The following is an 18519-nucleotide window of genomic DNA, read 5'->3' as shown; positions in this document are numbered from 1 at the left end:
GTGGTTAGTCTGCTGGTTGCTCTCACAGAGTGGTCAGTCAAAGGTTGGTTGCAACGTCTCTCCATGGGGATTCTCCCTGGAATGCTGCAGCTTAACCCTTGTGCTAGATATGTCCTTGCTGCATGTGCTAACATGCACAATCAACACATTCCTCTGGGAAAAGCAGTACTGCTAAACCTGTTGACATGTTTTTGACTGTCATAGAAGAGTAATAACCTCAAATTTTTCCTGAATCACATGCAAACCACAAGTGTATTGTATTATCTTGATTTCTTGAGCACCCTAATCTATATAATAAACGAAAGTAAAGTTTGGTTTAAACATTTTGCATTTGACATGCTCTTCATGTCTTTCTTGAAGGCAAAGTGACTTTGCTGTGCCTGAACCTTTTTGTTATTTATTTTATCAATTGATGAATGTTATGAATTTCTAAGCTTTCATCTGTTTCTGAAACTCCAGGTAAAGTGGTGACCAAAGAGAAAATCAAGGAAGCCAAAGAAGTATATAGGGAGCATTTTCAAGATGATGTCTTCAATGAAAAGGGATGGAACTATATTCTGGAGGTAAAAAAAATTATGAAAATAGTTTCAGATCATTGTGAAGGATTTCTGAATCAACTGTGGAATAAACACGACAGTCTCTTTTAATCTTGATAGTAAAGACTGGATAAATTTGGCTTTTCATGTTTAGTGTACAGGGAGTAGCAGCTGTCAAAGAATAATCATATAATTGTAATTCCTTAGAGAAAAGTAATTTTCATCCTTTCAGATGCCAAATACGGCTTTGCAGGTAATAAGGATTTATGGCTGCCGTCAGCCAGCTCCTGTGAGTGGGGGCTTGTTGGCAAGTCTCCATGTGTGATACAGCACTCACTGGTTGCTTGCATTGTTTACATTGCTTTCTCTAACTAGTCATAGCAATTTTTACTCTAATGCAGAAAGCATTACAACTTCCTGGCTGTATAAATAGTTCCAGAAAATAGATGTTTTGTGCAATTGTTTCCTAAATTTTTCAGACGTATGAATGTTGAACTTTATTATGAAATGCAAGGGTTGAGCACTTTTGACACACAAAACCTTTCAAGTTAAGTCCTCAATTATTCTCTTACCCTTTTGTTTAAAAAAGTGTCAGACTTCAAGTAATTGCAAATATCTATTCTCTGTAAAAGCAGCAGGTTCAGGCTAATAGCATTCATCAGAGCTGTACTAATCTCTGCAGATTAATTAAATGCTAAACTTCATTGTGGGTTCTAGTGAATGGATATTTTTGGCATTTGAAAGCCTTTTTTTTAATCCTTTGCATTTATATTTCCCTGGGTACCCTAATTGTATGTATTTTTATTGGGGGCATCTGTCTATTAATATATCTGGGTATCATCTTGCCACTGGGGTGGACCACAGGTGTGCAAGAGAAGAGTGAATTTCAACTAAATGTTGCAAATGGCAGCAAGGTAAATAAGCCCACAGTTTTCTGTGAGAGTTAAGAGGTTTGTAGAGGACTTGCATCCAGTTCAAATAAATACAAATGTGAATTCAATCCATATTTGTGTTTAAGCTACATTATACATTGTGAACTGCTTTCATTCGTGTTTAAAGTAAGCTTGATCCCTCTTTAGATAAACGGAATTAATACACTTTTAGTGCTGCATGTCTGTCCTCACTGAGTTGTAACTAGGCTTGACTAAGTCCATTCAACTTTCAGTTTAGTCAAAATAAGCATTCCTGCATATCATCCATATACGTTTATTCCTTTATCAGGTTTTCTTGTTAAAATTCTCTGTGTGTGTATATATATTTAAAAAACCCAAACATGATTTTTATGTCTTGATCTCAAATGGTGGTGGCTCTCAAACTGGAAGTGTATGTACTCTTTAAGTCTGTGTGTGCCATTTATGCACACAGAGACCCTGGTTCTGCTCACTGAATTCCAGTGTATGTTCACTTACCTGCACTGTGTCTCCCTGGCTTAGTTGCCTCAGGTGTGGCAGGTGAAGTGGAGTGTGAGTGAAGTGCCAGAATGGATTTGGAATGTACACATATCACTTTGTACTGAGAGTAAATGAATGGGTAAATACTGATAGGGTGAAGGGGTGGAAGAAAGGAACTGATTTCCTGGAGAACAGTGGGCTGGTGTAAAGGCTGAAAGTTGGCAGGAATCAGTGATGAGCGATGATAGAAATGTAAGCCCTGAATGGTACAAGTTAAATCTATCCAAAGTTTTTGCAAAGGGCTATCATATAGAGCCATGGCATGATCGCATCACTTTTTTCCATGGACAAAATCAACACCTACAGCAACTTTGAAGTCTGTTTGGGATTTTTTTCACTTACATATACTTTTGTCTTCATTGAATCATTAATAAATTATTTTGAGCCTTTTTGAAGGCTTCGTATTCCTTTGTTAATCCAGACATCTCCAAGTCTGACAACTAGTGTGGTATATAACAACAACAACAACTTGTGTGGTATATAAACACAATTTGCTTCAGGTTATTACATTTCTGAATAAACTTTAAAACTGTAAGGTAGAAGAGATTTCTGGTGTGTGTTGGGTACTGGAGAATATGTTTTGATGCTACTTATGAATCTGTAATTTTTCTGAATCAATGCAATTTTTGTTGCCTTTAAGGGATATCTCATGGGAAGCTTTCTGTCAAAACATATTACCATCCAAAACATTTTCAGTATTGCCAGTATAGCTTGCAGAGCTCTTTCAGAAAGTTATAATTACTCTCTTAGAGTTGCTGTTTGCAAGTTAATCTTTTCCAAAAGACATATTTCACACGAAGTTTAGTCCTTCAGGGATGAAAGACTGACAAAAGAATGACACTCCTATATGAGATTTCATGTTTAGTGAGTAATTGAGATAAAGATATTCTCTAAAATAGTTATTAAATGGATCCGGCTATAATAAATTAACAAAGCACACATCTATACTAAGCAAAACTAGTGGATTTTTTCAAGATCTAGATAGCAGCTAAACTTTTTTTTTAGCTTGTTGCATGTGAAAGTGTTGAAGAAAACTGAATAGTAAATATTTCTTGTTCTGTGGGAAGAACTTACGTATTTTTGTGGAATGCTTAAACTTTCCTGGCTTAATTTGCCCAAGGAATACAACTGATAACCATAATTTGTTTTGATAAAGAGGCTGGTTTTTAAGTTACAGGATTTTCATCCTTTTTTTTATAAATGTGGATTTTTTTCATTTATTTGGGCTGGAGGATTTATTTTCAGGGTTGAAAGAAATAAGGAAGAAGAAAGCTTTTTTGGTAACTCATAGCCTGACTTTTATCCATTGCAGTTAAATAAAAGTAGGTCCTAATCTTTCCTATTGTCTAACAATATTGCTGTTTCTTACATAGAAATATGATGGCCATCTTCCCATAGAAATAAAAGCTGTTCCTGAGGGCTCTGTAATTCCCAGAGGAAATGTTCTTTTCACAGTAGAAAACACAGATCCAGAGTGCTACTGGCTCACAAATTGGATTGAGGTCAGTTTTGGAAATATAACATGTTTTTTCTAAGTAAATATTAATGCACTTAAATTAAAGGTTGAGTCCTGTATTGCTTTAAGGGAAATCTCTGGCAATTTTCATTTTCTGCTTTAATTCTTTTCTGTAGTTCTCTTACAGAGACTTTTTTCCCCCACCTGGCAAGAGATCATAATAACTGCACAGGAAGTTCACAACAGTACTTTTGTCCATAAAAAAAGGGGGATGGGGGGAGCTGTGTGCCAGTAGTTTGCAAGTGATAACTCCTGAGAAGGTCAATGCCTTGCCTACCTTATAAAGGCTAATTACTTAAGCCCTAAAGCAAACTGTTGGAGGCATCAGTATTTTCTGAACAGGGAATGAAAATAAATAGACCTTTAGTGGGCATTGTTAAGTTCTAAGCAAATATACACCTAATATTGTGACGGGTTTTGTTTTAGACTATTCTTGTGCAGTCATGGTACCCAATCACAGTGGCTACAAACTCTAGAGAGCAGAAAAAGATTTTGGCCAAATATTTGCTGGAGACTTCTGGCAGCTTAGAAGGACTGGAATATAAACTGCATGACTTTGGCTACAGAGGAGTTTCTTCACAAGAGGTAATACTGCTTGTCTAATAGTTTGAAAAGTCTCATTGTTCCTAGCTGTGAAGGGTTGTAGCATGTGTCTGTGTCCCTCTGTGTCCCTGTTCTGCACTGAAATTGTGAATGCACAGAGCACTGTGTATGGGCTACTTGTGGAAGGGGAGGTCTGGGATGGGGGTGGGTATAATGTCTGAACTGTGGGCACTAGGCTGGGAGAAATTTTGTCTGTCTTCCCAGTGTAAGTGAGTGAAGTGAGTATTGGTGAAATGGGAATTGAGTCAGTTTTGTTGTTACAAACTAGTGCTCTAGGTGGTGACTGGATTTAGACTTCTATATTTGGCGTGTAAGCTGAAAGTTGCATCTTTTTCAGACTGCAGGAATAGGAGCTTCAGCTCATTTGGTAAACTTCAAAGGAACAGACACTGTAGCAGGAATTGCATTAATTAAAAAGTACTATGGTACAAAAGATCCAGTTCCAGGATATTCTGTTCCAGCTGCTGAACACAGGTAAGATACTAGTCTAAAACTTTCTAAAAATAACTTAACAAAATGTAATTTTCTTACACATCTTTGTATCCAGAAATATACCATACACTATTAGCCACGACTGATCCAGCTGTTGAGGCTGCAGTTCTGTACTGATGCCTCTGTGTTCTAGGGGTGCATAAGTAACATGGTTGTTCTTAGCTATAAATGTGTTTTAAATTTTAAATGTGTAACCTTCTTATCAGTGTCTGAGTAAATTTGGATAATTCTTTTTAGAATAAGCTTGAAGGCTCACAGTCTTAGATATTGAGGATTCACATTATGAACTTCAAATTTTTTTAAAATATAAAATCATAAATTAAAAAACTCTGTAAATTGCAATTCTGGACTTGCAAACTACTTGCACACAATTTGTGTTCTCTTTCCAGAAGAGGCAGTTGCTCTCAAACTTCCCATCAGTATGACTAGTAATGGTAAATTGTTACTAGTATCACTAATATCACTTGCTGTATCGCTAAGAATTGTGAATTGTGAATGAAGTTTTTAAGAGTAAGGAAACTGATCTCAGACATTTGAGAGAGAGAGCTCTTACTTTTTTTCAAATCCATATCCTGTGCAAGGTTGGGAGTGAATGCAAATCCTTGAACTTCAGTTGCATGTCTACCCACTGAAATGTACAGAATGTAAAAAAATATGTGTTTTTCATATTGAGCACAAAAGCCAGTTAAATATTTAGTATTCATTTTAAATAGTTAGTATTCACTTAAGATTTCAAGACAGATAATGGAAAGGCTTACATGAATAGTCCTTGTAGAGTAGTGGTCATCTTTAAAGGAGCACTGCTTCATAGAACTTTCTGTACCATTGCTATAGTGCTGTTCTAGAACTCCTGCTTGACGAATAGAAGTAACAGTTTTTGTCTGAAACTTCTGGTGACCCAAACTACTATAAAATTTTTTGCAATGAAAGCAAAAGCAAACACCTGGAGTCAAGATCAAGTGTCTTTTGCACAGCATATTGAAGCGGTGGCATTAGAGCAGACAGCTTAAACTGCCCTACCTAAAGTTTGCAACACCAAATGCAGACTGCAGTCACCCTTTCCAAGTTAGTACACAAAAAGGGTCTCATACAAGAGACACAAATTTTTCCAGAATTGTTGTACTGTTCCACAACCTCCAATAGAAGGTGTGGTGCTTGCCCCTGGCGTGTCAGTGGAGCTCTTCTGGGACTGCCCCAACCTCTTTGAAACAAAGTTTGTTTGTCTCCCCATTACCATGATCTGGGACTTATCCACACAGCAGATAATGCTGGAATTTTAAGGTAAAATTCACTGCCCACTGACTCTTATGCTGTGCATGAGAGCATCTTTAGGTCTTTGCACACCAGTTACTAAAGTCATTTATGTCAGCTGGCCTGTGACAGCCATGTACAGAGCAGCTACTGCGGATCAGTTGCGTTCAGTAACTTACTAGTTCTCTTAGCAACTCTATTTTATGTGCTTGCCTGTAGCCTTGTACCAAGGGTAATGTTCTGAGGTTCCTCTGGAAGAATGTATGTGAGAATATTTGATTTATGTCACTATTAAAAAAGAAAATAAATTCTGTTTTCTTTAGATTTTTCTAACATAAGGTGCAGTGCTTCATTTTCAACTTCCCACTTTGTAGCATGAAATTGTTGGGGCAGATGTTCTGTTCTTGCATCTGTAGTTCCCTAGCTGTCTGAATTTAGTCTGTTTATTTAGTATATAGTGTAGTTATTATCCATGCAACACAGAGCTGATAAGCACATAGTTTATGCTGTCTTGTAATCATATTGCTTATCATTGTCTGGAACTGTTGCTAGCAGGAAATACAGAATGACATGCAAATACTACTCTAATATGAATTTTTCAATTGCCTTTGCAGTACCATAACAGCCTGGGGGAAAGATCATGAAAAAGATGCTTTTGAACACATAGTAACACAGTTTTCTTCAGTGCCTGTATCTGTGGTTAGTGACAGCTACGACATTTACAATGCTTGTGAAAAAATATGGGGTGATGACCTAAGGCATATAATTGAGGCCCGAAGTCCAGAGGCACCGCTTATTATTAGACCAGATTCTGGGAATCCTCTTGACACTGTTCTAAAGGTAAACCTTTCTTGTAGCCTTTTGTATACAAGATTGGGGGGGCAGTTGTTTGTTTTGTAATGATTGGCTAGCAAACATCCAATGCTCTAACTTGGTGTGTATCGTATGTATTTGATGCTGGCTAATTTGGACTTATGAAGAATGTAAATGTTTACGTCACGTCTGTAATGATGTTGGAATGCTTCTATACAGAGAAATTTTCATCACTTAAAAACAAATGCAATGGGAAACAAGTTGAGTGCTAGTAAATGCCAGGCCAGTAACATTTCTTACCACTAAATTTAGGTATCTTGCCATCCCATATTAGTGGAATTCACTATTTTGTGCCACAAATACACGTTTAGCCCTCTTATAAGCCTTTTATAAGATGTGCATTTAAGTCAGTGGCACTGAGTCCACGTTGAAAAATGCTTCTTGCCTCATTGCTCTTTAGAAAGTGTAATGATTGTTACAGTTTCATAATAAAAGCTGTCGATACCTCTGAAACTGAGTAACTGTCAGCACTGCCTGATTAAGAAAGTAGGGGCAATGTTAGTTACATTGGTACTCTATCTGATTAGATCCATACAGGCTTCAACACTTTTTTTTTTTTCCTTTGGGATAAGTGGCATATCACAAATAGGAATTCTTGAATGATCTTTATCAAAGCTGATAAGAAAAACTAACTCATAGCTGAAGTGTCTCATTTTAAATGATACTGGCTTACAAAATCACAGAAAACTGAAAGCCTCATCTACTGTTTTAAGGGAGGTCAAAAGAAGAGCAGAATCTTCAGCTGACACATTTAATAACAAAAATTCACAGCAAGTAAAGGGAGAAAGGAGGGAAGCATGGTTCTGATTAGCTCTTGAGTGCAAGTTCATGAAGACCATATTGTTTGTGACTGCTTTAAGGGCTTCCACCACAATGGCTGGCATGCTTTTTATTTGTGTGGGTAGATTTAGAGCATGATTATGTGGGTATATTTATGGATTTATTTTATTTTTTTTAGAGAAAGCATAACTCAAATGTTTCTTTATTAGAATTGCAGGTTTTTATTTTCATTTTGAACTGTCTCCTTTCTCTTTCCAAAAGGTCTTGGAGATCTTGGGGAAGAGGTTTCCTATTACAGAGAATTCAAAAGGCTACAAGTTGTTGCCACCGTATCTCAGAGTTATTCAAGGGGATGGTGTGGATATCAACACATTGCAAGAGGTAGGAGATCCTGTTCGTGCGTCAGGGTGACACTGGCAAGGTTGATATTTTATCTGAACTCTGTTACAGCTAGTCAGATTTTGCAGCAGAGACTGCTGACCCCACCCCTGCCCTTCATTCCAGACACTGGCAGTGATATCATAATGCGTAAAACAAATTCATTAAAACTCCACAGGAAATTGTTAAGATGCATAAAAAAAACCTAAAAGGCATTTTCTAATCCCCCTGTTGTAACCCTTCTCTTTCCACTGTCTCTCCTTTTGTTTGCGTTCATCATGCTTGTCAAGTCTAATTGAGATCAAAATCTGGCAGTGTTTGTGGTCCTTTCATTGATGTCTAAGGCACACTGCATGATCACTGCGCTACAGCAATAGTAGTAATTAACTGGTTTGGCTCATTAGTTATGTACCATCTGCAGTCTGTTTGTCTTCACATATTGAAGGTGTAGTTTCAAAAGTGACTTTTTGAAACCAAGGGTAAGGAAGGCAAGTTCCTTGACTGGGCAGCTAGTGGAATAAGGATTAGTTGAAAAGCCAGAAAATATGTGTAACAGATTAGGCTGTAGTCTGAGTCAAAATTGCAGTTTTACCAAGACATAAATTGGTTATTTAGTAGATTCTGCCTGCTTGAAACAAGTCATAAATTCAGTGCTATTGACTAGACGTAGAAACTAGGTAATACAATATGGTTATAAAGGTATAGACTGCAATAACTATAGATGACAAAGGGCATGTAAGAGGAAGAGGACTTCGTCAGGTTTGTCCTGAGTCTTTCAACTTCAGCCGTATTAGAGTTCAAAACCAGAAATAAGTTGAAAAATATTAATTTTACTTGAGTATATTGACTTTTCTTAGCTTTTTAGACTGACATATCCTTAGGTTCTTGTCAACAAATCTGACTTTTGCTGCTTCTCAAAATTAGGAGCAAGGGGAGGTATCAGTTCTGGGTTTTAGTTAGTCTGAAGCTGTCTGCATGTCTAACATGGGCATGTAATATGAACCTCAATGACAGAACTCAGATTTGTCACTCAGATCCTTAAAGAGCAGTTAATACTGAGACTGTAACGTGATAGACCAACTGTAGTGTAGTCATGCTGTGCAGTTCCCCCCCACCCCGCAATGGCCTTTAAAGTAAATTCTACTTTACTTTATCTTTTTTTGTCCCATGTGGCTTTTTGAGAATATACAACTATGCTTATATGCTTAACAGAGCACAAGCATGAGAGGTTAATAACTGGAAAGAAAGTCTTATCATTAGATAGCAGGGGAAGAGACTCTGTTAAAGGAAATAAAACCTACTCAAAACAAAATCGTTTCTGCTTGTTCTCAACACTGCTCTAACAAGACTGATGCCTGTGTTCAGTAAAGTATATTATGATTGAGATTTTCATGAGTTGTGAGGGAAAAAACTGAGCTATTCTTTCTTAGAATAGTGGGGAACTCTGGTTCCTTTTTCTAAGCTATTCTGGACAAAATTCAAAGATGTCATATTAGCTTTGTTTCTAATTATTAAAACAAGTATTTAAAAATCCTTTCACTAGACTGAAAAATGCTCTGCTCTCCAAATTCTAAATAGAGCAGGAAAACAATTGCCACAACTAATGGGAAGAGGATGAGAGGCAAAACGAGCAATTCTTTGTTCAGGTGATCTGCCTGTTTACATATTTTCCTTATGAAGCTGTAATTGATTATGAGAAGTCTTCCTGTAGCATATAATGGAGGAGAGCAGAAGATCCAGTTCCCCAAGACTTACAGAACAGACAGATCACTGCTGCCTGGTGACACCTTCTCATCTCTTCCTGACTCTAATTTCGCTGTGCCTCATATCAACTTTAGTCATTGAACCTCTAGTCATTTAAATAATTTAGACCACACATGTAGCAGCAAACTAACTTAGCCAAAAGTGATCCGTTTTGTGGTTTATTGAATTAAATTGTTGTCATCCCCCCCACCCAAAGGGGCTAATACTTACCAGCACTATACAGGAGAAAATAAACTGTTAGTTTGAGCTTGGAGAAACAAGCAGGAAGGAAAATGACATTTCTCATTTGACTGCAGCAAATTATGTTGGAGCAAAATGAACATGATTTTGAAACCTGATTTTAGTTTTATTTAAATAGCATGAATCTCTTTTTCCTCCTATGTCAGCAAAGCCCAGGTTTTACCATGCTGACTTTTAGAAGATTGGGCAATTGAATACCATTAAAAAAACCTTAAAACAACAAACAAAAACCAAACCAGAACGACCCACCAAAACCAAACCAATACTGAAGTATAATTCATTCTTTTCCAAAAGGAGTTTACATGAACAAACATGAATGTATCATTGTGGCCATCTTTCCCCCCTCCCCACCTTGTAGCCTGTGCAAGATTATTATTCCACTTACTCCATATCAGCATTAGATTCTAGGCATGATTTACTGTTACTGATCAGATGAAAGATAATGGGTACAGTAGGAAAATCTAGAGTGGGTAATGATCAGTAGCTTCATTTAGCGATCCAAAGTAGCTGAAACAACAATATAGAAAACAACTCAGAGTGTAAACTGGATTTTAAAATTCTTTGTTTTAATAGGGGATGCTGGTAGAACAGGTAAGGAAACTTTTTTGACTTTCTTCGCATTTTCACTTTTAAAAATCATTCCAATCTGCTAACTCCACAATATACTACACTTTCAAAGGATTTTCTTTGAACATTCAATTTCCAGATGTCTTAAAAATTTTATACAAAATCAATCCTCTAATCTGGAGTCCCAGTTGATGTATTGGTCATGCCCATAATGGTCAGAGGAAGCTGGTCAAAACCTTGACACCTGAATTGTTCTCCCTGTATAGGTATGAAAGTGTGAGGCAAAAAATTCGTCTGTATCATTTTCCTTTGGGGGAGGCTTCAGTTGTTTCAGATCTCCCCTTTTTCTTCTTCCTGCTGGTGTTTGCCATCTCTCCCCCATACCTAAGGAAGTAACAGTATCTGGGCCTCTGCTGTGGGTAACTGGTACAGTCAGAGATGTCTTTCAGCTTAGTCTGGATTTCCCTTCCGCTCCTCAGCAGACAAAGATCAAGCTAAGTAAGGAAATCCTTTGAGAGAAGGTGGAAAGCTAGAAGCCAGTTCTTCACCCAGGGTAAATGAGGAGCTGTGCCTGTAGCACGAGATGAACAAACCACCTGTAAATGAGAGCAGGAACACGAGCTGAAAGGGGGTTCACGTTTCTTCTCACTCAGACAAGAGGGCTAAGCAGCCATGGCCCAGCTATGCTGTACTTGCACTAACAGCTGTTAACCTGCAGGTATCAGTGACCATGAAGTCTCAGCATCACAAACCTTGGTGTAGGATGTTGTTTATACCAGGTAGTTGTGTCTTGCAGGTGTGTTCAAGAGAGTTCAGTGCCAGACCTGACCTTTGCAACTGCACAATGAGAGGAGCAGAGCACATTGGCTCAGGCTTGGCCAGCAGTTCACAGAACTTCAGGCTTCTCAGTGTCTAGACAGAACCAGACCTCAGGTGGAGTTTGCCTATATTTCCCTCTTTAAAAGATAGCACAGATATGTAAAGTCCATATCCAGGCCCAGTTAAGTCTCATTTCTTATGGCACTATTGGGCATTATACTTAATTACAGGATACACAAAATACCTTTTCTTACCCTTTCTTTGTTATCTTCAGTTACTTTTCAGATGCTTATAGGGGAATTTAATTAATTTCAATCCTTTATCTTCCCTTAGTACCACTTTTAACTGCTTCCAGGAAAATCTAATGACCTGAAAATAAAGATTGCTTTTGGGCTTGGTCACTGTGAGGGTATGATATCTACTAAAGTCCACGGGATTGTCACGAATATGAGAGGGCATTTGTTCAGGATACAAAGCTTCCAAAGGGTTCTCTTAAGTGGAAGTCATGGTGATAGAGCTTGAGATTCATTTTTCTTGACTTGCTGCATGAAGTTGAGTAAGCTGGTGCCACTGGAATGATGGAAACTCACTGATAAGATTTTTCCTGGAGAAATCTCTGACAGAAATGTAGTGGGAAGGTGTTCAGAGCATACCCTCAAAAGGTTATGACTCTGCTCTCCACCTGTCCTGTTGACTGGCCTCTGTCAGACATTCAGACTGAGAGTATCTGTGAAGATAGTCTGCAGGTGATTAAGTGCATAAACAAAATACTAGTGTGCTCTTTTATTTATATTACCAATTTGTCACAGTCTGAAATTGGAATTGTGGTTTTCCTTTTTTTTCTGTCTTACGAACCTTAGCTGTCACTTAGGAAAGCAGCTTGATATCAGTAGCTCCTGAAACAGTCCTGTTCAGTGTTACTCTGGCATTTCTTCTTGATGTGGGAGGCTAAGATTGCCCAGAATATTACCAGGTTTCTGATTGTGCTGATTTTTGTAACTCTACACTATTCCCCATAGGATATGTCCTTCCATTCTCCTTCTCACCTTCCTTTGTTCTGGATGGATGGTATTTTGCTATCTCACCCACTCTGGTTTTCTCACCTACTTTTGTTAGTAAAATATTAGGAGAAGAGAGTGTTTGAACTCCTGTTCTGGGGCTATAACCATCATTTCAGGCTTTCATAAGGCTAACAGGTCAGGGAGACAAATCTTGACCCTTTATGAGCATGACTAAATGAGCACCCGTTACTCCAGGCTAGAGGATGTCACATTTTTCTGAATAGAATGAAGGTGGAGGGAAATGATTCAGTAACTTTTACCTTGGCTGTGCAGTTCACATTGATCTGTACCTGCCTGAGAAGGTGGCAAAGCAAACTTTTTGAGCTGCTTTATTTTCATTTCCCATTTTTGAAATTGCTAATCTTATTCTAGACAATGTGATTTTCAAGCTGATTGCTCTGTTCAAATCATTGGTTAGAGAAGGTAATAATAACTTTTTGGAGCTGAGCAGGATTACTGCATTGTTTCAGGATACAGGCTCTGCTTTGAGGTCTCCCCATAATTCCAAGAAATTGGCAGGTTCTGAAATATTCCCATGAAGTCTTTTGTTTTCTTTAGACCTCTGTTTCTCTGGGCATTGCATTACTGTGCCACCTTAGTTTGGAAAGTATGTGTGCTGGCATGATTATTGTGTTTCAGCAAAAACTTCCCAGTTCCATGCTGGAACTGTAAATAAAAATGCAGAGTGTCGAGTACTGACCAAATTATTACATACATCTCCTGGAAACTGAATGTTAGCTGGCTTAATTGTCTGTAAAAAGCATCTTGTTTAAGTAGTATAATATTTTTATGGAAAAGTGACATGACCTAAAAGTATGCTCCATCATAATTTTCTTTTTTCTTACTAGATTGTGGAGGGAATGAAGAAGAATAAATGGAGTATTGAGAATATTGCCTTTGGATCTGGTGGAGCTTTGCTACAGAAACTAACCAGAGACCTCTTAAACTGTTCCTTCAAATGTAGTTATGTGGTGACCAACGGCCTCGGGGTATGTCTTTGTACAATTTCTACTGTTCACCTTTCAGTAAGGCCTCCCCACGTGACAACCTGTTTGACATTTCCTGTTACATTACCACCATCTGCATTAGGTCCCACAGAGCATTTCCTTTTAAAAAAATCTTCTTCATTTTAGGTAAATGTCTTCAAAGATCCTGTTGCTGATCCCAACAAAAGATCAAAGAAAGGACGGCTGTCGTTGCATAGGACACCTACTGGAGAGTATGTGACACTTGAGGAAGGCAAGGGAGATCTTGAAGAGTATGGGCAGGTATGAATTTTCAAAATCTATTATCATTCTTCACGCAAAAATACACTGAGAATAAGCACGTTATAACTTAATTTCAGGATTTATTTCTGATTTGTCATTTTGTTCAAATCCCATCTTATTACCTCAAAAATCACCTCAGCACCAAATTCAGTAACAGCAGAATATTAGGAGGGCGTTAGAATGTCCAGGCTTTACAATTACAGATTTCTCTCTTTTGTTTGTCTTCAGAAACATGAGAACATTTCTGCTTTTCCCCAAAACTAATGCCCCAATGTTGCAGAACATGTGCTGGCCAGGTAGTTTTGTTTGGGCTATATTGCACAATTTGAATGGTGACCCTAGCTGAAGGTGCAAAAGGGACAGTTGTAACTCAAATGTGTTTTTGCCTCCCCACTGAGATTCTTTTTTTTCAGTTGTTCCTTCAGGAGTCAGTGCTTCTGACAGCACAGAGTAGTTCCACAATTTTCAAAGATATAAATTTAAACCATGAATTCAGTTTCCCTGTGAATTCTTTACCATTGCAAAATGAAATGCTATTTTCATGAAATAAGCACAAACGTTATGCCAATCCCAGGCTTTCAGCTTGATACGTCTTGTGTTTTCAGCATGCAACAATGAAACATTAAACTGTGTGTTGAGTCTCTTCCCATGTTAAGAGGACTGAAAATAAGTTATCGAATTGCACTTCTGGTTTTAGAGGCTGAAAGCTTTCTGGTATACAGAAGCTGTTTCTGTGCTACTAGGCAGAGAGATACTTCTAGGCACACTGTTTTACATAACAATAAGCATAAAATGAGTTGTCTGAGAAATTTCAAGATGGAACAAACCTGAGTTATACACACTGTAGATATTCTGCTCTGGACACAAAGATCTTACATAAATTTTGAACTTTTTTCTTTGCACATATTCATGTACATATGTTTGTGATGAGCATGCATATGTATTTAGAGAGGGAAGGACCTAATGGTGAGAAATCTCTTCAACACAAACAAGACTTTGGCTCTGAAATTAGACAGTATATTGTCCCTTCATTTCTGTCAGGTGAAATTATTCATTAAAACTTTTTTGGTCCTAGGGTATTAGAGAGGTTGTTTGTATGGTACTGGTTCTGGGCTCCCTGGAAAAGACTGGGAAATGTACTCTTCTGTGGGCCCATTTCCCTAAAGCCACAGGTCCTTGCAGTAGGTCACCACGTGCAGGGACTGCTCAGTGTTGCTGCTGTGCTGACTTTTGTTGCCAGCTGTGCTTATTGCCCTTCCAGTGTGCAGTGTGCAAGCACTTCCTGATATGCTGTTTTACAAAATGTATGAGCAAAGGGCACTGAAAGAGATCTAATTATTTTTTTCCTAGAGGAAAAAGATACTTTATTTGAACCTCTGTGACTGAATTGTATTGGACTGGTTGAGTGTCACCTTTCTTACAAACTGCTCTAGCAAGGTGTATTTAGCATGTGTTTGGCTTTGGCCAGGTGCAGATAGCTTGCTCAAGGGACTCCTAAGCACAAAGCTGCTGTCTGTGCACAGGATGACCTAAGCCCTTTCTTCTGTGTAACCATCAGTAAAAGGTGTCAGAAGAAGCTCTAAAGATTTAGTATCTCGACAGTCTAAAGTTCCAGCCTTACCAGGCTGGATTTGCGTGCTTGCTTTCAAGTTTGCGTAACCCGTGCTTGCCAAATCACTCTTGCTAAAACAGTGGTGTTTCTTGCAGGATCTGCTTCACACAGTATTTAAGAATGGAAAGGTAACGAAGTCATATTCATTTGATGAAGTAAGACAAAATGCCAGGCTGAAGAACAGTGAATTACAGATGGCGTCTCACTAAGTTCCATTCCGTGTCTGTGTATGTGTGTGTAACTAGTTCGTACTGCATAGCTACTGGTTTATTGTACAGATTTGTGTGTTTGTGTTTTATGACATTGTAGCCAAATTATTTGTTGGTTTATGGACATACTGCCCTATCTTTTGCCAGTCTTTAGAAGTTGAAATCAGGAAACGGTACTTACATTGTAAAACATATTTAATGCTAAAGTGTGCTTTTTAGGGCCCTTTGCCAGTAGTGATTCAATCTGGTATTGATCTTTTCACAAATGAGACAGAGCTGAGAAACTTTTTTATATATAACAGAATATCACAAAATGGATTTACATAAAATTATCATGATTGCTTTATGTTTATATTTAACTTGTATTTTTGTACAAACAAGATTGTGTAAAATATATTTAAAGTTTCAATAATTAAGTCTTTCCAACTTTTCATGATTTTTATGAGCACAGACTTTCAAGAAAATATTTAGTGGGGGGGGAATCCATTGCCTTTTGTCCATTAATCAGCAAATAAAACATGGCCTTAAAAGTTTGTTGTGACATTGTTCCATTTGACAACTAAATCAGGACTCGTATCTCTTTAAGATCCCATAGAGTTGCTGACCTCACCATTTCTTGTAGTTGTCTGCATTAGTAAATCTGCATTAAACAAAATTACTGTTCTTACTAGAAGGTTTAGGTACTACAGACCTTGCTGACACAGTAAGGTATGTAAGTGAAATGCCAAATTTGAAAGGATTCTCTACTGCAACGTAACTTGCCAAGTCTATCCCGCTTGGTATATGCACCTCAATATTTTAAGAGTAAAGTTTTTAAGAGATCTCCTCTTCCACTATAGAATATATGTGTAAAATACTGAAAGATGGAAGCGGTGTATTTTAAAGTAATTACACTTCTGGGTTTATTTTTCATATACTGTAAGTGACATGACTTTAAAGCAAAATACTGGACTGGGTAGTGCACTTTTTTACTTTTTTGTATTTTTTTCATTGATTTGCCTTTTGTCAGACTGGATGTTAAATTGTAAAAATGTTTAACTATTTTTGTTAACAACTTTAATAAAACTATGCTAGCCAAACTCCTACATGAATGGCAAACCTGTTTCCCCTTCTCACCCCATCCATTTAGGGTGAGGAGGGGCTTTTATTTTGCAGAGGGTAGCTGTAAAACAATGTGTTTGAGAGATACTTTTGAACTGTCTGCACTTGATTGTATTTGCTCTCTGCATATGCTTGATATAAGTATCTGCTGGAAAATGAAACTGTTGAGGATTTTATTTGAGAAGCTATGTAGTAACCTCTGAAATGTTTGATAGTACTGTAGGATGGCTCTCACTAGAAAAGTACCTCCCTTACTTAAAAACAAAAAACAACAGTTAAAGCAAACAGTTCCAGTTCTGCTGGTGATCAGCTATCAGCCAATTGCTTAATATACTGATGTAATTAATGCTTCTAATTAGTAAATGATGTTACTGGAAAATGTTAGAGGTCTAAAATAATTTAAGCCTACAAAATTTTATAAAATGTGCTTTTAAAGGAAGATTGAAAAGCCATACTTCATTGCTCTTATTCTCTCACCAAAAAGGGCCACATCAAAGCATTCATAATATTTCCAGGGTTTGTGGTTAAGAAGTTTATGCCCAGTCTCAATAGTTCTTGTTAATAAAAAACTGTTTTTCACTTGTAGTGTATGTAATTATACATTTAAGTGATGTATTGTTTCAAGAATAGTGTTTTAGTAAAACTCTAAATGCTGACCTTTCACACTGAGGAACTGCCTTCCCTTAGCTATTAATTATATTGTTTGGTTTTGGCCAGGAAAGATTTTGAATCTGGACTTAGGATCAGTAGCAGGTAAATAGTACAGAGCCTATTTCACTCCTTCACATGTGTACTAGGGAATTTTATGATGTATGGTTTAAAAAACAATAAAGTAAATGCTGCTTTCATTCTGTACCAATAAAAATTTTGATAACTATTGACTACTCATAACTGATATTTTTGTACTTGAGAACTGAGGATATACTCTGGAAGCACTGTTTTCATGTGTACCATGAAATACATTACTAATTGTTCAGTATTGTCTAAAACTTTCGGTTTATTAGTTGAAAGCTCAAAGCAAATTCTCTACTTGTGCATGTCACTTTCAGAAAGTTGTAATGTCACTCATTTTATTAAATGTTAATAACTTTAAAAGGGGGGGGAGGGGGAAGAAAAAACACCTGGTGCTATTCAGACCTGAGCACTTGTGTCTTTGTGTTTGGCAGTTTGACATTATGGGCATCAAGGAGTTGACAAATTACTGCAGTGCTTGAACCATACAATATCCTAATTCTTCCACATGAAAGCAAACAGCATGTTTGTTTGCTTTGAATTACTAGATTTGTAGTCATTGATATATTTTAATTATCCCCATTTCATAATATAATACAGTATTTGTATTTAAAAATAGGAATTGGGAATTTTGTGTTTAATACTCTGATTTGTAACCATATTTAGCATAAGAAATGGATTTTGTAAGACTTATTTTTTTTCTTCAGCTGCATGATTATTAAAAAAAGATACTTTTTTGGTACTTTGAAAGATCTGAGGAGAGAACAGAAGAGTACTTAACTGTTTGGTTTGCCAAAATCAAAACAAAGCTTAAACAGTTCTTTTCTTACAGGTTTTTACATTCCTTCTTGTTTAGTGAAGAATAAGTATTCCTCACTTAAATCCTCTGTTAAAGTAATTTTAATGTACTTGGCATCAAATACCAGTATGTAATACACATGGAAATAAAGTTTAGTTCTGGCAGTGAAAACTCATAGCCATCTGACTGTGTCTTAAAGTTCTGATGTTGGGCATCAGATGTCATTCCTGTGCTCTTTATTGCCAAACGCAGAGCAGAGCTGTGCTGTCATTGCAGTCCTCTGAGGAGAGCTGCTCAGCTGCCTTGCAGACAGTTTGGAGTTAAATAAATTTACAACCAGCTCAGTTTTAGAGACGAGAAAGCAAACTGGGCTCTCTTTTTTCTTTTTTTTTTTTCTTTTTTTCTTTTTTTTTCTTTTTTTTTTCTTTTTTTTTCTTTTTTTCTTCTTTTTTTCTTTTTTCTTCTTT

The 18519-nt window shown here is 37.2% G+C and overlaps 1 protein-coding gene across 2 annotated transcripts in view; it reads left to right on the top strand.

Annotated features, from left to right (window-relative positions):
- Window positions 1-18223, top strand: part of NAMPT (nicotinamide phosphoribosyltransferase) — a 31126-nt gene extending 12903 nt beyond the window's left edge. Inside the window, exons 3-12 of one of the 2 annotated variants that reach the window (XM_085040727.1) lie at window positions 460-563; window positions 3361-3489; window positions 3930-4088; window positions 4444-4580; window positions 6464-6689; window positions 7764-7883; window positions 10458-10475; window positions 13180-13320; window positions 13465-13599; window positions 15307-18223. In XM_085040727.1, coding sequence (XP_084896853.1) covers window positions 460-563; window positions 3361-3489; window positions 3930-4088; window positions 4444-4580; window positions 6464-6689; window positions 7764-7883; window positions 10458-10475; window positions 13180-13320; window positions 13465-13599; window positions 15307-15420 — 1283 coding nt within the window. In that variant the 3' untranslated portion in view covers window positions 15421-18223. The remainder of the gene's footprint in view (window positions 1-459; window positions 564-3360; window positions 3490-3929; window positions 4089-4443; window positions 4581-6463; window positions 6690-7763; window positions 7884-10457; window positions 10476-13179; window positions 13321-13464; window positions 13600-15306) is intronic. The other variant, XM_085040735.1, reaches the window with a different exon arrangement.
- The last annotated feature ends 296 nt before the right edge of the window (window positions 18224-18519 follow it).

Source organism: Lichenostomus cassidix, chromosome 1Aa (assembly GCF_008360975.1).
Source record: "Lichenostomus cassidix isolate B80296 chromosome 1Aa, HeHo_3.0, whole genome shotgun sequence".
NCBI classification, from domain to species: Eukaryota; Metazoa; Chordata; class Aves; order Passeriformes; family Meliphagidae; genus Lichenostomus; species Lichenostomus cassidix.
The sequence above is the reverse complement of the archived record's forward strand: the minus strand, read 5'-3'. Positions and strand labels throughout refer to the sequence as shown.